The 20,124-nt window shown below is 23.8% G+C and overlaps 1 protein-coding gene and 2 long non-coding RNA genes across 4 annotated transcripts; 1 reads left to right on the forward strand and 2 right to left on the reverse strand.

The window, feature by feature from the left end:
- Nucleotides 1-1,098: 1,098 nt before the first annotated feature.
- Nucleotides 1,099-19,317, forward strand: LOC411387 (O-acyltransferase like protein). Of its 2 annotated transcripts, XM_016912909.2 has the most exons (12): nucleotides 1,375-1,507; nucleotides 7,330-7,424; nucleotides 10,601-10,812; nucleotides 12,413-12,624; nucleotides 13,402-13,493; nucleotides 13,996-14,189; nucleotides 14,331-14,666; nucleotides 15,058-15,257; nucleotides 16,306-16,438; nucleotides 16,674-16,863; nucleotides 18,001-18,143; nucleotides 18,437-19,317. In XM_016912909.2, the coding sequence occupies exons 2-12, from the start codon at nucleotides 7,367-7,369 to the stop codon at nucleotides 18,929-18,931; spliced, it is 2,265 nt and encodes a 754-aa protein (XP_016768398.1). In that variant the 5' UTR covers nucleotides 1,375-1,507; nucleotides 7,330-7,366; the 3' UTR covers nucleotides 18,932-19,317. The 2 variants fall into 2 exon arrangements, with proteins under 2 accessions (XP_394861.4, XP_016768398.1); XM_394861.7 differs by lacking the exon at nucleotides 7,330-7,424 and having other exon boundaries at nucleotides 1,099-1,507; nucleotides 18,437-19,316.
- Nucleotides 8,848-10,119, reverse strand: LOC107964668. The gene is made up of 2 exons (XR_001703578.2): nucleotides 9,322-10,119; nucleotides 8,848-9,007 (listed from the first exon to the last, which is right to left on the reverse strand). It is a non-coding gene; the product is annotated as an uncharacterized LOC107964668 (long non-coding RNA).
- Nucleotides 10,750-12,406, reverse strand: LOC102654772. Its single transcript, XR_001703577.2, has 3 exons — nucleotides 11,835-12,406; nucleotides 11,038-11,179; nucleotides 10,750-10,908 (listed from the first exon to the last, which is right to left on the reverse strand). It is a non-coding gene; the product is annotated as an uncharacterized LOC102654772 (long non-coding RNA).
- Nucleotides 19,318-20,124: the final 807 nt, after the last annotated feature.

A 20,124-nucleotide genomic window follows, 5' to 3' on the forward strand; every position in this document is an offset into this window, starting at 1 on the left:
TGCTTCGCATTCACTTTAAGAAAAAGTAATAATATTCAGTAATAAAAAAATGGTATATATTAGAATATATATTAAAGAATGGTATATATAAAAATACGATTTTGCTTTTATTTTTGGTTATAACTATTTTGTGATTCCATTCATTCTTCTTAACTGAAGCATAACAATTAATTTTACTGAACCGTACATTATTACTTTTTAAATTTCAATAATTAAATATTATATTTACAATTTTGATAATTAAATGTATAATATGTATAAATATATACACAAAAACATAATCAGAAATTAATCTTAATAAAATCTTATAGTTCTAGAGAAATTGTTTCTATTATTATTTTTTAGATTTATTATAAAACAGAAAATAAAAAAATTAAGTAAAACAATACATATTCATTATTATTTATCTACGTCAAAATATTAATTGCTAAATGTTTTATTATATATTACTTTGCAAACAATTTCAAATCTCTGAATAATAATTAATTGAATCAGAATAAAATAGAGACAAAAACAAATATATTTTAAATATTTGATATCTGATATTTCCTCACTCTTCCTTATTATAATATAAACACTTCTAACCATTTCTAATTTAAAGGATTTTTCAATAACAACTTATTATAAAATAATAAGTACACATAATAAAATACATTTCATTATTAATAATTTGTAAAAATGGATTAGGAATATTCACATTATTGTTAAATAATTGAATACTATTGTTGAGTTGAATAAACAAACAATTGAAACATATAATAAATAAAAGTTGGTTCATACAGGAAAAAAATCTTGTCCATCCAGGGATTTACAATTAAAGATATCTTTCTATATAACTCTTCTTCATTCCATCCTTTCAATCGAATTTCGTTCCTATGGATATATATCATCAATTTAACGCGTTCCTATTATTTTTTTTCGCTCTTCTTTTTCTCATTCTTATCTATTCCATTGTATGCTCCTTGAAAAAGAAACACTATATCACTCGCACGCGTAATCCTTTGGTCGCATCGATAAGAGGTATACCCATCGTCAAGTCGAATGCTCTTATCCCCCTCATATGCCTGCGGTTCGAGCAATATATAAATGCACCAGCGATTGACAGAACGTACAGTTCACGTTTTGACGTCTCTTACGCTCCTTTTACGCGTGCATACTTAGGGCCACCAGTGTACACGTGACTACATACACCACGTGCTTTAGTCGTAAAGACACATATGTCAAATCAGAGTAAATAAATTCGACACTATGAAATCTTGTGATATTCTATCTTATAGATTTTCAATTTTTAATCGTAAATCCGATTGTTTCATTTCATTTGGTTTTCTGTTCCTTTTATTGATATCGGTTGGATTCGCTGAATTAACTGTTGATAAACCTGAAAAAATATTACTGGATTTTCTGTCAAAACCTTTTGCACCCCTCGATGGAGCGTCAGAAGAGTGCCTCAAAGACAGCTCTGTTTACTTGAAAGAACTTAATCGTTATACACCATGGGCACTGCAGAGTGAGTACAATTTATTAAACAGTTTTTTATTCATCACAAATTTTATTTTTTACTTTGAAAGTTTAGTTTTATTTTATTTTTTATTAACATTAAAATATTAACAATCAAAAAGTGTTAAGTGAAATAAAAAAATGTAAATATGAAATATTAAATTTAATAATTCTTAAAATTTTTTTTATGAAGCAAAAATATTTTCTTTTTTTTTTATTTGTATCTTATTTAAAATTTTTCTTCCTTCAAATTTTTATTTCTCTGTATTTCTTTCGTTTTTTTTTTTTTCATTTTTATCTTTTTATCAAGTTAATTCAAGTCAAAATTAAAGTTAGCAAAAGATATTATATCCATTGCATATTAGAATTATGATTTCAATTCAATTGCAAAATTATAAATTTTATCCATGAAAAATATAATAAGCATGAAACAAATGTGTAATTTAAGAGTTAAATGTAATGCGGCGGTTGTAGATGACTAAACAGAGAAAGTAGAAAAGTGACTTAAAGAAATGGGTTTTAGATTTTTCGGCTATCACAGATCTTAATCTTTCAAACGAACGACCAATCACCGCTGTAATAGAGATCTCTGGTTTATTTGCTATAAAAAGAAACTAATATCAATTTCTCAATCAACACTTCAGATCACCAACAAGGTAACGATTACCTAAAAGAATATATAGTTAGTAGAAGAGATATAATAAAGATTATAGTCAGTAGAAATGTGATAAAGTCGTAAAATCAATCAAAAGTTAAATATTCTGCAGCCTCTACTCCAATGGAGACTTGCATGTATGTAGAAGGTATCTTAAATCAGCATTCTTTTTGTTTAAAGGAATCAAATTTAATTTTATTATTATCAATATTATTATTGATATATAATAACAATCATTGATATAATAATAATCATACAGAGCTTTGTAATAATTGATTTAAATTAAAAGAGTTATTGAATTTTTATATTGAAATCATTGTATCCTTAGTTTGATCATTTTATTTGAATTAAATTTTTTTAATAATATATATATAAATTCTGAAAAATTTAGGATTATTTACTTCTTTATTTAAAAGATTTATAAATCAGTCAAGAAATTTCTTTAATAAGATCAAAATTTTAATAATTAAGATTTAATAAAGATTTTCGAAAATGAAATTTTGTTTTTACTCAAATGGATGTGAATATTATGAAAGATTAATCAAAAAGAGGAATAGTAGTCATCACTATTGTGAAATAATATGGAAGTTTTTAATGTAAGATTTCTAATTTGCTCAAAAGGAATAATAGGGTTTTAGTAAATTGATAGTATATAATAACAATATCTCAATTTTCTAATTTTCATAGTTTTTATAAGTTTTCGATAAACATAAAATAATAATATTATAAATAAATATATACTTTTAATAAAATTTTAGTCTAGAAAATGTATTTAAAATATCATTATTCTCGCTATAATTCTTTTTAGTATATATATATAAATATTTATTCAATAGAATTCACTTTTACTAGAATCATCATTTATTCCTCTATCGCATGTTTTATTTCTTCATGTCTGAAGATCTATATTTTCATGTTAATAAATTCTTTCCTAAAAATATTCTGGTGAAATTTACATACTATATTACGCATTCTATATAGCTTTTTTGCGAAAAAAAGCTTTTTATATTTTAAATAAAATGATAGAAAAGAAGACTTTCTTGACTTCTTGACTTGATTGACTTTTTTGATCAGTAAATATTACAGATTTTTGCTTTAGACATAAATATTTCCAATATATCTCCAAAAATATTCAAATGTCAATCAAATCGAAAATCGCAATGTCCTTTTGCAAAAAGATTAAGATTATTTCAAAACAATTTTTTGTATATGTATAAATATAATTAACATTAAAGAATTTATTACATATATGAAATATATATTATATATTTTTTTATATATTTTATATATTTTATATATAATAATATTATAATATTAGTAATATATATAATATTATCTATATAATATTTGAGTATCATTTCTTTTTTAATTTATTTTAAAATATTTATCTATCTAGATAAGTTATAGTTATAAATATATGTATATGTATAAAATGACAATAATTTTTAGTTTCTATTTCTTCAATTTCGGAAAAGCTTCCTTGATAATAAATTTAAAACTTTAAATTTATGAATTATTTCTATGTTACTTGTTTTCTAACTTAATTTGGATAAATTCAAATTTAAAATTTTTTTTATTTAATCACCGCATATTGGTCCAATTGATAATAAAATAAATTATTAACAAAAAATAACAAATTGTCGTATTTTAATCAATTAATTTAATTAACAAGAAAAATGCAATATATATATGCATTATATATATATATATATATATATATATATAGACATGCATCTTGTAAAATAGAATATATATAGAATATAAATTACATAAAGATAATGAATTAGACTCTTTCTTCATTTTTACAAGCAAATCACCATGATCAAGACAAAGATAGTTGACTTAATGCACTATTTTTTAATAGTGTATATAATATGTATAAACCTATGTATATACATATATACGTATTTTAAAAATTAAAAATAAAATATTTTTTTCTTATTTTAAGAGATTGCGATCAGTTTCATTAAATACAATTAGTCAATCTATTTTCTACTTCTGAATTCTTGATTTTGTTTACTTTTGTTTTTATTTTTAAGTTAAGTTAATCTAAACGCTTATTTGTTTATTTAACTATTTATAGAAATTTATTATACATTTCAATCATTTCTTCTGATGTATTTTTCTCTAAGAATTTTTTATTTACTTAATTATCATATCAAATATGTCATGATGAATGTCAAATCGAAATTGATTTTTTGTTTACCTCTCTTGTATATATATTTTTTTTTTTTATTTAAAGTAACGAGTTGTAATTTCCCGCTAGTAGCGCATCGATAAGATAACCTCAATATATTATCTCTGTCACAAATTAATATTATAAATTTGCGTTGTATTTTGAATCTAAGATAGAAATTATTGAATTTATTCAGGTGTGAAAATTAAACTAAATTTGAATTAAATTTAAAATGTTTAATTTATAAACTTATCTAAATTGTTATAAAAAATCTATTAATAATATTAACATTAATAGTACTTACGTAAATGCATATTCGAAAGGGAACATTTTTAATTTTTCATCTATAAGATCTTGAATCATCTATAAGAATGTTATAAACAAAAATTGAGTTTTTGAAGAAGTCAGTTTTTCAACAAATAAATGAAAGAATATATGAAAAGATAAACGAAAGGATAACTTCGAACTTGTTGCTAAAGATTCTTATCAAATTTTGATTTTAAGTCCTCATCTTATAATTTTGTAACACGGTTTAAATGAAAAGTAAAAATTACAAATCATACTCATAATATGTATTAGATCAAATATAAATCAGATTCGTAATTCATTTATAGATCCAGTATAATTATATTTAAGATATAAAAAATATTGATATTTTTTATATTATAAACAATTGTAAATTAAATAAGAAAAAGGATTAAGTAAGGATATGTAATAGAACAAAGAAAATATTCATTTCATCTTTTTTCTAAGGAGAAAAATTTAAACATTTATTATTTTTGGAAAATATAAATAATAAGGGAAATAATATTTTTAAATTTTACATATAGAGATAGATATTATATAGAATTGTATTACTATACAGCATCATAAGTATTGAAAATAAACCAACTGGTAATTTCTGGTAATAATTCTCATATTATATTGTTTTAATTTTTAGAAAATTTATGTATTTAAAATATTTAAAAAACAATGTTTATAAATCTGCACTTATATGCCTCTAGCTACAACGGTTTTTTTTTTTATATTATTACCTAAATTGGTAGTGCTACAGAAACTGCCATGAGTGGTAACTGGTAGCGTTGCTTCTATGTGCAGTTGTGCACTTGTCAACGAAGGTAGATAGAATTTCCGTTATTTCTGAATGTGATGCGAATGGTATAACATAAAATATGATAAAAAAAAATTTTTCAAAGAATTTAAAATACGGAATATATGATATTTAATAAAGAAAACAAATCATTTCAAACACAAATTAAACGTGATTTTAAAAAATTTATTAAGTAATTGTAGTTAAATTAGTAGATAATATATAAAATAAAATCTGTTCATTTCTTTGATTGAAATATATATAAGAATGCATAAAATGAAAATGAAAAATAATTATTACAATTTTTTTAATCTAGAAGAATATAGTTCGAATCATTATAAACACCCTATATATAGTTTCCAGGTATTTCTTCTGACTAGAAAATTAAATAATATATTGAACTAAAATATTCCAGTTCTTAGGAAATCTATGTTATCATGTATATGATATGTTTCTAATATGAGCTATGATGTAGCAAAGTAAAATTAGAATTAGAAAAAAAAACTCAAAAAAGTTTTGAATAACAGAATAAGACAATTGATCTAAAAACTTAAATTAATATACAAAAAAATAAATTAAATATATGTGTAATATTTAATTGATGGACGAGATAAAATTTATTTTGTTTATAATTTGAATATTTTTAGAATGTTCACATACATAGTTTTCGGGTAAGCCATTATCTGTCTGATAGATTGTTCAATTGGTTTAGCACAGGCCAGTGAACTGCAGAAGGACCTTCGAAATAGAAAGGATAGAAATCATCGCAGAAAATATCACTGAACTTGATTCTGCTATAATTAATATTTAACTATTTATTAATTCTTTATATTGAATAATTTCAGAACAAAATCGAAAAATTGGATCAAGATGATCTCTTTACTCTCTTTCTTTCTTTTTCTTCTTCTTTGAATTAATTCGTAAAATGATCTCATGGAGAAATCAAGATGGAACAGGTTATTTACCTCGAGTGAAAATTTTTAAATTGAATTTTTATAAGAATTATATTTAAATAAATAGATACATCTGTGATACGTATCATTCTCTTTTAAAATTAAAAAATAAACAATTCTTATTAACATTTCCAAAAAAAATAATTGACAAATCGGATGAAAGGAATTTTTACCGATGATTAACATATTAAATAAAAAATTTAAGCAAATTTTTAAAATTGAATAACTATAGTATTAAATAAAATATGTCCAAACCTGTTCTCACTCATAAAAAATTGTCAAATTTTGTATAATTTCCATCAATGAAAGTTTCTACAATAATTTTCATTATAACTAATTAATATTGTTTGATTTTAAATTGACTTTGAATAGAGAAACACATTAAATTGCTACATTATTGAATCTCATAATTTAATGAAAAAATTTTGGTTAATTTTTGAGTTGATAACATTTAATCATTTATTCCAGTCAGAACTATTGCAAGATTATTAGGGTCAATGTTAATATGTATCATATTTTCCATTTAATATCACTATCAAGCATTTCTTTCTGAAAGCTAAAAGAACACTTATTAATGTGAATTAAAACCGTCGGTAACTGACATCAATGATCTTACAATGTAGAAAGAAAAATCCGATTCTGCAATAATAATAACAATATCATTAATAATAACTATTATTAGTTATTATTAGTTAAGATACATATATTTCTTCCTATAATGTTTCGACACATTCCTGTTTTTTTCGATAAGAATTGTAAGTTGCGGTGTTTAGGGTTAAGTTGCAACATCATACGGTATCTTCCTGCATTTTTCTATTTAACGACCTTCTATTTATCTTTACCATGTTTCGACAAGTTATTATTTTAATCGTTTTACGGAACAGATATATCTTGATATAAAAAAAGGTCTCTTTAAGACATCAAATACGCATATGTTAACCTTTGATTAAATTTGCAGAAACGGTGGATAGTTACTAGTGACGTCATCTGACGAAATGTTAATGAACTACCAAGGATTTGTAGAAGGAAATATAAAGGAAAAAAAAAAAAAAGGTAATTGAATGAGGAAAAAGTTTCACCATCGGTGAATTGAACTGTGCGTCATGAAACAAGTATAAACTGGGTCACTAAAGAATAACGTCTGTGCCGATGACCGTCCTTGTATATCAGAACCGATCTTTTTGCTCGCTGACGATCGATCGATCTTTCCTCTTTCTGACTTTTCTTATACCAATTAGAAAACATTATTTTACAAAACATTAGTGTTATTACAACCAAATAATCTTTGTTATGATATGTTATCGGCTGATCATGATGTCCATTAATAATACAAGTAATTATTTAAAAAGAGATCAATTTTGTATTTTGATGACCTTTAGATACATATTATGTTATTAAGTCATTATGATTTATACAATAACCTTCCATTGATTTTAATTTATTTAGAGTCAAATCATTGTTTTGCCATATTTTATTGATTATTGTTATATAAATATATTTGCTGTATCAGTTGTATAATTCACCAAAGTTGTTTCAAGTAATCTTATTTATTCGTGATATCATTATTTCGACATTAATTCTAATTAATCTATTGTTTGATATAAAATAATTTATATCAAAAAAATATACTTTTATCAATTGCTACGTTTTTGGCTAAAGATATGCATATATATATAATCTTTTTAAAAACGAAATCTCTCCTTAAATCTATATCGTTGTTAAATTTCTATATCATTATCTATATTGGAAAAGTACTTTTTTTTTTTTTTTTTTTTTTTACAAAGAAAAGAAAAACATGTACACGCAGTAATGTTTCGATATGCATAATATGTGCAACGATATAGTGTGCAATGGAAAGTATAATCATAAAATTGCAAGAATTTATGTGTTAATCACACTTCGTATATATTGCAAAGTAGAAAATTTTTCTCAAGATTCTCTCTCTCTCTCGAAAAAAAAAATATTTCTTGGCGCGATACTTAGAATGCAACTAGCTGTCATCGATGTACATAGATACCGGTGAGGAAGCAAACGAACTCATGACCTTAGAACGCTTCATTCATTGCAAGTGCGCATTTAAGCAGATTGATTCTCAAGATGTTGTTAACCTTTGTCGTTTCTAAGAAAAATATAATTATTTTTTTTTTTTCTTTATCGGAATTTCAAATGAAAATGTAGTACTGTTTACTAGTCATATAATTTATAGTAATTAACTGAATTCTTGAAAATGTTTTCAATGTATATATATATAAATGCGTCTTTTGCACCATGTCCTTCAGACTAGAAATATATTTCATATTTATACATTATACTTTTAATTTTTTTAATTTAAATTTTTCTATAAATTCTATATTTTTTTTTATGATTTAATTTTTTCAAATATTATCTAATACTTATTATATATTTTTGGAATATAGTTTTGATTCCAATCAAAGTTTTCTCTTTTTTTATATATATATATCACTCATATAATACGTATACATAATAATTATATCCTATTATATCACGAATTTCTTGTCCAAAGTTATTTTTTGTAAGAAGAGAAGAAAAAGTATTGACAAACAATTACAATAATTCCTCGTGGTTTGTGGCTGAAGGTTACCGATAGTATACGTTGAGTGAACGATCTCAAGGTTCTGCGAAAGGTAAAAGACACCCGATCAGACGTTTCTGCGAAGATGACGTATTTTCTGTTAAAATGGCGTGTAATTATCATTATGGAAAATTTTCATCGAAGAATAGTTTAGAATAGTCATCGCACATAATTAGTTTTATATCTTATTTGCAAGAAATTTAACGCAATGAAATTCTAACTGGGGAAACAATAGAGAGAACAGTATTATCATAAAAAAAGTATCACTAATAAAAAAATATATATATATAAAATAAAAATAGTGATATTTTTATTAAATCATAAAATATATATATATCGCATATTATTGTTACTTACATCACATTCTTTCTTCAAATAATTGACACATAATTCGAATCATACGATTATATTTTCAATATTTGTCAATTAGATATCTCTATATTGATTTATTGTAATGAACACAGATAGAAGCATATATTTTCTGAAGTGAGTTTTGCGATTTCTACTTTGCGCAATGCTTACGAGTTTCGATTACCAGTTTATGTAACACGGCGTGTTTACACGTTACAATCGCGCGTTGTGTATATCGATGCGCTTCGTTCAATCAACTTTAAATAGATGAAATTGTATAATCGTATAACTAGGCAGGGTTGTTTGCGAGTAGCCACACAGTAGTGTGTTCTCGCTATCGAACATGAATGAAAAATCCGCTCCATTGCGCACATCACTTTTTCTTGTTTTTAATCCCTTATCAGACGACCAATTTCGCAATTCATGCGTTACCCGCGTTATTTCCGTATACTTCCTGTCTGATTGACTATTGCGTGCGCACTTTCGTATTAAAAGAGCATTGACATTTAACCGCGAAGATTAAGATTATTCTACGACCTAGTAGATCCTCGATATGTAACTAAATTATTTATTTTAAGATGAAAAATTAAAAACGTCATATTGTATTACAGAATTATTAAAGATTTACTACAATAATATTTTAAGTTAAAAGGATTGTGGAATGCATCCCACGATATTTTAATTTTTCTTAATTTCAAAATAATTTTAAGATCAAACAACAATATTTTTTTTTTTTTTTCGAAAATTGTTATCTGGAATTTAATATACCTGTATTAATTCTTCTTTTCTATTATTTCAATTTATTCTATTTATATTTAATTTTATAAATATTACTTCATATTTTTTTTATTTTTAAATGTAAATTCAACACATTCTTTTTTTTTTCATTACATATGCATTTTTCTTTCCATTGAATCTGCATATTTCTTGCATTTCTATGTGATGCAACAGTTTTCCTGTTGTTTATTAATTGTTAATTTGTCTCTCTCGAATACCGTTTAAATTACGTATTGCTTGTCATTTTAAAAAAACATTATGATATTATTCAATACGTCCTTATTTCTAATTAAATTTCGAAATCAATGTATACGTATCGTGTAAATACACATTTTGCATCTCGTTTTCAATTTTTATACATTCATTTAAATTTGTCATTCTCTCAATAATTTATCGTTAAACAAGTGCAAGCTTCATTTTTTTAAATTTTTTAAAAAGACGAACTTTGTAAATTGAAGAAGGAAGAAAAAAAGATAGATAAGAAAAATGCATTTCTTCTCATTTCTAGTGTACGACGCCTCAGTGAAAATTCCACCAGGCGTAATTACGGGTAATTATCAGCAACTAGGTAATTATGATGAATGTTTACAAGTGAAAAATGAACACGGATTCACCGGGAAGGCTTGCAGCGCCACGGTAAATTTTGAAATCGCCAAGGACAATGGTAAACCACGCCAACTTGATATAGGTGATCTACTTTTGAATATAGCCATTGCCTCGGTAAGTAAATACAAATATTTTATTTAATAATTTCTTCATTCTCTTTTTATCCATTTCTTCGATCAATTATCGAGAAAAAGGTACTTCTGATCACTTCTGAAAATAATAATAATTTGATAAAGTTAAAAACATTTTATTTGTTGATTTTTATTAAAAATTATTTTTTATTGCTAATTTAAAAAAATTGTCGAATTTCAATTAAAACAATCAAAATTTATTGCATACATGTAATCCTATAAATTTCCAACCAACTTCTGACCAAGATTTTGCAATTACGTCACATTTCTTAAATTACCAAGAATGTTGTGCAACTGACGGTAACACGAAACGTATCATATCAAGACTCTTCTTTTCGTGAAATTTACTTCTAAAAAAAGAAATATATCGATGTGGTTTGTTTCGTATCTCATCTGTTAACAATATATATTTGATTAATAATATCTTAGAAGAATGAAAAAAGAAGAATATTTTCCTAATTTTTTTAAAATGTTATTACAAATGTTTTAATAAAACGATAATATGTTTGAACTAAGATTCATTTGACAGTTTATCGTTTTATCGTTTTATTTGATATACCATCATGTATTACATCAAGATCGATCTTCAGAAGTTTTTACTATAATTAGTTACAGAACATCATAAAAATAACATAACTTTAATTTTCGATACTTATTGAATGTATGTTTACAAAAAATTTCATTAAAAGATGGTTATTTGAAAACGTTGAATAATTTATTTTATGAATAATCATTTTTCACTTTAAATTTGCATAATGAATAGTTGGGATTCAGAAGTTGGCATTTAAGTTTGATTGCAACATCAATCTTGATGCTCTCAACAATTATATATCTATATATATTTTTTTCTGTTAAATTGTAAAATTTAGTAAATGCTAAATTCCGAGAATCTTTGACAGATTTCTTTCTTTATTTCATTCGTTTCATTGGATCGAAATAAGAAAAAAAAACATTTATGTTCGCGTTTCTTCACTGTATCTTAAATTTTTAAAAATATATGTATACCTCGAAAATTAAAGAAATTGAGAAATTAAGAAGAAAACTTGAGAAATTAATGGAAAAAATTCTGTAGCACGCACAATTAGAGTTGCACAAGTACGACAACAAGATTGTTGGACAAAGATAGTATACTTCTATCACTTCTATCATTAAAAGTAACTTGATTTCTTTCTGGCGAATTTTTATATAAGAATACAAATGAAAATACGTTATATTATCCCCACTGTTATTGTTACAGTAGGCAGGAGTATGTCACGTGATCAGGCTTTCGCCAAAAGCAAGCATAGTACCATGTCACGTGACGTACCAGTAACAATAGGAATAATGTAGAAGTCATGTTCTTTTGCAAAAATTCATCAGAAAAGAATCGAACTTTTAGTTGGATTTTTAGTGATAGAAGGAATAACGTATTCCATCTCCGTTCAAGAATTCTGTGCAACATTTAATTAATAAATATCAACATTTTTCAGGATGCTTGCAAACTTTATCAACTTATCTGAAATTTTGTATATCCTATTTACCTCTATCCTTTATTAAAATTAATCAGTGAAATTAAGCAAAAAGCATTCTTCTTCTTGTTCCAGGGACACACAAGCTGGAAATCGGGCCGTTCGTCGAACTACGAATGGATGTGGTGTGTTCCGTCAAGTTGCAATCAAACAGATATCCAGGAGGCGCTCGAACTCAGCCTCGACCCTCTGAAGGTAGAGGACCGCGTGGACATGGTGGTAAATGTTTCGTGTCGGACCGCAGAGACAGATCGAGCTATATTCGACATAAGTGACTGGGTTTACATGTATGTAGATTTGTCCATATCGTATTCTAATACGAGCGGTTTTTGGAGTAACAGGAAACCGGTGGCATCATTGTTTGCTCGGTGCTTCGAGGGCAAGGTTGAACGCGCATATTGCACGACAAACTTGTCAATCGAAATTTTATCTATTATATAATTTTTATATTATTATTCTTATTAATATTATTTTACTTTTTTTTATTAATATTACTTTTGTTGATTAAAGATATTCTTCTCAAAAATAATATTAAAATGAAATAGAATTAGAAAATAATATCAGATTTTCATATTTTATTTTGATCTCCTCAAACACATTTGAAAAATGTGACATGTTTTAAAAATTATTAGATTAAAGAAAACAATTTTGAATAATTCGAATCGTTCTAAGAATATTAAATTGGAAATTTATTGTCAAAAACTCAAAATTTTACTAGCAAATATAATTTTTTCTATATCAATAATTAAATAAGTATAAATTTTGAATTATGACACTTTTCTAGTATGTGATGTATTCATAATGATTTTTCAAATATTTTTTTTTTTAATAGATAATATTATTAGCAAGAAGAAAGAGAATTATCTTTAATTATAAAGATAAATAATAAATATTTCCTTAAAATAACATTTTGTACAAATACATATATTAAACAACATTTGTAAACAATATATATATATAAATTATCGAGTTAATATAATTTTTATTAAAATTAAATTAATTCTTAAAAATAATTTTTCTATCTATATATCCGCAACGTGGTTATGGATTGAATTAAATTTCAGATCGATCCTGGTGATATTCGTAATAGTCATAATTGCCAGCACGAGTTACGACATGGCTAAACAAGGCCATCTGAGTACGTTGAACCAAAAAGGTGAGATGTACATTTTATTATATAAGTAAAAATTAATTGATCGATAATTGATAAAATCCATCGATCAATCATTTTATCTTGTTTTCATTGCAATTACGGAGGAAAGAACTCAGGAAAAGATTGAATCGCGAGATTACATCGAATATGACCGATAAATATTCTTAGTCACGCGATAATAATCAGTGTTAAGGACACTTTATTCGTCTTGCATAAAACATTCATATCAATCTTATACTTTTCGATATATACTAATTTCAATATGTGTTTAAAAATTTGTTACAATTTTTTGTAAAAATTTTAATATCTTTTAAGATATTTTTATAGAAAGTTTTTTATAGATTCTTTATTTTTAAAATTTTTTTTACAATTTTTTTATATTAAAAAATCAAAATAAACCTTCACTTTGTTTGTTATTATTTAATGAATTTTCAATTATTGATACTATTATTATGAACTCATAATTATTATAATTAACAACAAATGAATTATTATATCTATCCAGATAAGAAACATATCCTTTTGACTTCATTCTCTGTTTATACGAATGGAAAAAACTTGTTAAAAACGAACAGGCATTATAATTCGATCAATTGCCTTGATGGACTACGTTATATCAGTATTTGCTGGATTATTTATGGTCACACTTATTATACAGAAGTGGTCGGGGTTAAAATGAACTTGAACGAGATTTTACAGGTAACAATATGAAAAATTTCAGTTGCTTTTTTTTTTTTTTTAGTAACTTTTGGTGCATAAATAAAATACACAGTAATATATTTTATTAAGTATAAAATATAATGTATAGATATTTTTAATTTTTTTTTAATACTTTTCAAGATGCATAAAAATTGGGCTAGTATACTAGTACTCAATGCAAACCTCATTACCGATACATTCTTTCTCATAAGCGGTGTTCTAATAGCGTACACGACATTAATAAAAAAGGAGAAAAGTCCAAGAGAATATTTCAACGTGATCGGTCTTTATCTTCATCGTTATTTAAGATTAACTCCGGCTTATGCTATGATGATTGGATTTTATGCCACTTTGTTTTACAAAGTTAGCTCAGGCCCCCATTGGGATCAATGGATAGGTGCCAATAGAGATTATTGTCGAGAAAACTGGTGGACAAACTTACTTTACTTAAACAATTATATCCATCTACCTAGAATCGTAAGTAGCGTGCAATGATTCAATTATTTTGCGTGCATTGTGCATTATTTGAATTTCTATCTGTTATCTATCATTATTTCCTATATTGCATGACTTTGAAAGGAAGTAATGCAGTTATGCATTTATTATTTATTATTTTTATATATTTTGTTTAAAAAATATACATATAATTAATCAACAAAAATTTAATAAACATTCTTATTAAAATTCAAATATTTTAAATTCATTTTCTAGCGCTTTTTATTTTTAAGTTTTACATTATTTACATATAATAAAAAGAGGAAGAAAAAAAAGAGAAAAAAATAATTAATATGTTGTATTAACAACAAATCGAAAAATCTTTAAATGCAGCTTATTCAATAATTGTTTATTTCTTTACTTTTGTTTTTAGTGCATGTCTCAATCTTGGTATTTGGCAACCGAAATGCAACTCGTCTGGCTGTCGCCGATTTTCTTATACCCTATGCTCAAGTTCACGCGAGAAATTTTCTTTTGGCTCGTTTTCCTGCTAGGTCTAATTACCTCCATTCTAATACCATTCCTAATAACATTCAATCTCAGGCTCAATGGAACTATGCTCTATTATAAGGAGTGAGTGCAGAAATTTACCTCTTTCACTTTCTTGATATTTTCTATAGGATATCGGCAAAGAGATGTGCTAAACGTTAATAGTAAATAATATTTATTAAAAAAATAATAATTGAGTAAATATTTATATTTTTTGATCTATTCATTATATATAAAATCATATAAGTTTAACTTATAAATAATAAATTTTTATATAAATAATAAAATATTCAATTTTTGAATAAAAATTATGCACAAATATAATTTTTCTTTTGTGAATATTGACAAATTAATCGTAGATTAATTGTAATAGTTAAAAATAACAAAATTTATTTTTTAAAAATGTTTATAAATGATTAATTTCAATTACTATAATTGAAAAAATAACGAATTATAATCGACGAAATATCAATATCATATCGATAAATGCATATATGATTAGCTAATTATTGCACTTATAATTCAATATTATATTATTTATTTATATTTATTATTTATTATTATTTATATTATACTTATTATTTATTTTATTAATTTTAAGCACCATATATTTTTAATATTTAGCACAACTTTTTTTGAATATCCTGTATCTCTTTTTTCTTTTCATTTTATTATCATGTCTTGTGTTCATGGAATGTCTGATTTATTTGGCATATAACTACTCACTCTTCATTTTAAAATATTTTATTTCGACTTTTCTTTATTCTTTTATTAGAAATTAGATTTCAAATATTCAATTTATAATCAATATCTTGATATTATTAAAATTATTCAATATATAAAGAGATATTATGCAGATTTTTTTAAATAACTAAACAATTTAAACATTACCTTAACCAATTTAAACATAATTGCAATATTCATAAAATTTAAAATATGTATATATACATACATACACAAATGTATATTAAAAAATTTTTATTATTATTATTAGTTATTATTGTTATTAGTTATAAATATTTTTAATTAAAGTTTTATAAAAACTAGTTATCTATATATTTTTATATTCTATACTACTTATCTATATATTTTTAAACTCTGTTCATTAACATTTGTGTTTTTTTGTTGTTAGTAATACTGATTTGGTCAACGTATATATGCAAATTTATACAAAAGTTTACAATAGATATGGATCTTATATTATTGGTATTGCTCTTGGTTATCTATTGTACAAAAACAAGTCAAAAAATGTAAAAATTCATACCGTAAGTATATTTTTTATAATATAAATTAAAAGTATAATTACAATATACATATATATATATTAAATTTTTTTTAATATATAAAAAAAATTTTTCATAAAACTTTATTAAATATTCTATAAGAACATGAAAACAAATTATTATAATATATGAAATATATTTATTAAATAGAGAATATTTCGATATATTCTTTTTTTATAATTCGATATTTGACTAATAAAATCGATATTTTTTCCAGATATATGTAATTCTTGGTTGGCTAATAGCTATAGCTTCTGGTTTTTTCATATTCATGTGTCCTTTATGGATGTATTTTGATAATTATTCTTACAATGAACTAGAAGCGAGTTTTTATGCAGGTTTTCATAGGCAAATTTTTGCACTTTCCATTTCTTGGCTTATATTTTGCTGTGCCCATGGTTATGGAGGTAAGATTTAATCTCTATTATTTTTATCTAAATGGAATGTATTATATATTTTGTTATATATTATTTTAATAAATTTAGTAAGTTTTTCAAAATTTAATTCCAACATAAACATTACATATTATGAATTATAAAAATATTATAATATTTATAGAATTATAAAATAAATATGAAATTTAAATTTCATATATATTTTTAAAATATCAATCTCGAAAAAAGTAAAGTTCTTTACATCTTCTTTATTAGTGATTTTCTATTATTAATTTAGGAATTATATTTATGATATATTTATCAATATATTTCTATATATCAACTTCTATATATCAAAATAAATTTATCATCATCAAATTATTTATATCTATAATAATTTCTATAATATTTTTTAAGCTTACAAATTTTGTAGAACAAGAAAAAATAATAGAATAATAGACATATAGATAAAAATTTGAAAATCAGCGCCATCTCTAGACTGCTACAAAAAAACACAAATATAAATGATAGTGAATAATAGGATATGAATAGAGATAAAATAAGAATTGACTATCAGCGCCATTTCTCAAATATAAAAATATTTCAAAAGTAGAGAAAGATAGAATGTGAATTCAAGATCAGCGTCATCTCTTGAATACTTTGGGAAAGATGTTGCTTTATTATTCAAGAGATGGCGCTAATAATTAATTTTTATCTTATCTCTACTTTGTTCTATTATTTACTTTCTTTGTTTTTTTTTTTGTTTCATTTGCAACAATCTAAAAATGGCAGTAATTCTCCAATTTTTATCCTATTTCTCTCCTTATCCCTATTTTCTTTTCTTTTCTATATTTGGTCTGCAAAATTTTTGTAAAAAATAACTCCGATATTTGATTAACTTTATTTTCTTTGCCTAATTAATGTTATATGTATGAATAATGTACATATATTCTTTATATATTATATTATATTATATATTACAGAATGCTTAAAAAATATTTAATTTAATATTGATAAGAAAATCTATCCTAAACTTATAGAATACTGAGATACTTTATATTGTATCATAAAAATTATATTTATTAATGAAATTCATGTTTTACAAACTATATTTATTATTTAATAAAATAATAAATATGAAAGTTCCAACGATACTCTTTTTTGTTTAAGGTTTTGTGAATCATTTTCTTTCTTGGAAGGGTTGGGTTCCTTTCAGTAAATTAACTTACAGCGCTTATCTGTGCCATTTCGTGTTTTTATTAGTAGAAGCTGGATCAGTTCGTACTACTGGTATAATTTCAACTATGGCAATTGTAAGTGATCATAGATTTAAAAAATTTTAACTCTGATATTAATTTTTAATAAATACAATTCAAATTAATTTTCAAAAAATTATAAATTGTAAATTTTGAATGTATAACATTAATATAAATATTTATTTTTAAATAATCTAATAATTTAATTTAAGTTTTAATTCAAATCTAATTTTTAATTAAATTTTAATTAAAATTTAATTAAAATTTAATTTAAATTAAATTTGAAATTAATCTTAAATTTACACTTTATAAATATAATTAATTAATTAATTATTTATCAAAACATTTAGCTTCGCAGCTTCTTCAGTAACCTCTGTCTTACAATGCTTCTTTCTGCACTTTGGACATTGTGTTTCGAAATGCCATTTATGACGTTAGATCGTGCCTTTTTGTCTCATAAGAATCAATCGAATCTATCTTCTAAACAAAACCAAGAAAAAATATTTGGTTCTACCGATTCCAGCAAAGAAATCTATCGTTCTACGGAAGATTCTTCATCTACAATGATACAAGATTCTGAAAATTTTAATCAGAAATCTGAAATAGGCAGCATATACGATCAGAATTTAAAGGATGACGATAAAGATGACAAATGTCCGTTTATTTTTGTGATCGGATCTGAAGACAAAAATTCGTGGTCACAAATAAGAAATGTCCATCAAAATAATGGCTATAATGAAGACTCAGATAAAACTCAATTGAATTCTGGAATGGAGACTAGAATAGATCATAATTATGAATCATCCGTAAATCAAAATTTGATTAGGAAGAAAGAATTCAAATAATGAATCAGATAAATACTAATAGTAGTAACTAATCGATAATTCATTGATATTAAATCTGCTTGCTGGTCAAGCATCTATTTACACATAATCGAAAGAAAAATTAGAAAACAACAATAAAAAGAAGCGGGGATAATATTTTATCCCAAAATTATTTGTTTGTTTATATAAAGATGTTTGTAAATAACGATCAATAGCATATTACATTATATCTGAGAATATTTGTTTGATATTAATATTAATGATGAATATTTTTTTTATTTTGTTACTCAAAAATGGTTATTTGTGGATGTGGCTGAGAATATGATATGATCAAGTAAACAGTGATTTTTTTATATGATAGTGAATTAAGAAAAATATCTTAATCTAATGAAATTTTAAATAAATTCTTAACAATTATTTAGTATAATATTTTAAATATATAGATTATTTAATATTGAGATTTAATGTTGAGATTAAATAATCTATATATAACTCTTTGAGATTAATTTAACTTCAGCATTTTAGCTAAAAACATTCTAATATATTTAGTTTAATTTTATTATAGTTTTTAATATATGTGTTAAATATATTATATAATATATAAATAAATTTTATATATTTATTACATACTGCTAATAAATATTTTTATTCAGTTTTTAACATTCAAACTCAAGAAAGAAAAATCATAGAAAGAACATTTTTTTGTAATTGAAAGAATAAACTAAAAAAATATAAATTTACAAGTCACATATCGAATCTAGTCATTCATAAAAGTAGGATTTCTACATAAATATATATATGGTATATTATTTTGAGTTAGATAATTTTTAAAATTGATTTTCGTGGAAAAAAACAATATAAAGAAAAATTCTATCATTTTCGATTTGTTACTGTATCAAAAATCACTGTTTTTCAACTATATTATTAACTCGAGCCCATTCTGTATTTATTATTCCAATTCAAAGCGTATTTGATAACTCGATGTTGATCCATCGGTGCAAAAATAATTTAAATGCGTAGAGGTTAGTCAGGAAATGAAGGTACAAATCAGCTGTGAAAAATCATCGATAACTATTAAACAGAATTAAAAAATATCTTTATATATATCAATTTATGATATATGATATATGATAGATGAGAAGAAAGTAAAACTAGTAGAAATAGAAAACACTATAGTCTTTCATTTTAGTTTATAATTCAAATTAATAACAGCC

The sequence above is a fragment of the Apis mellifera genome, linkage group LG6 (genome assembly GCF_003254395.2).
Source record: "Apis mellifera strain DH4 linkage group LG6, Amel_HAv3.1, whole genome shotgun sequence".
NCBI lineage: Eukaryota > Metazoa > Arthropoda > Insecta > Hymenoptera > Apidae > Apis > Apis mellifera.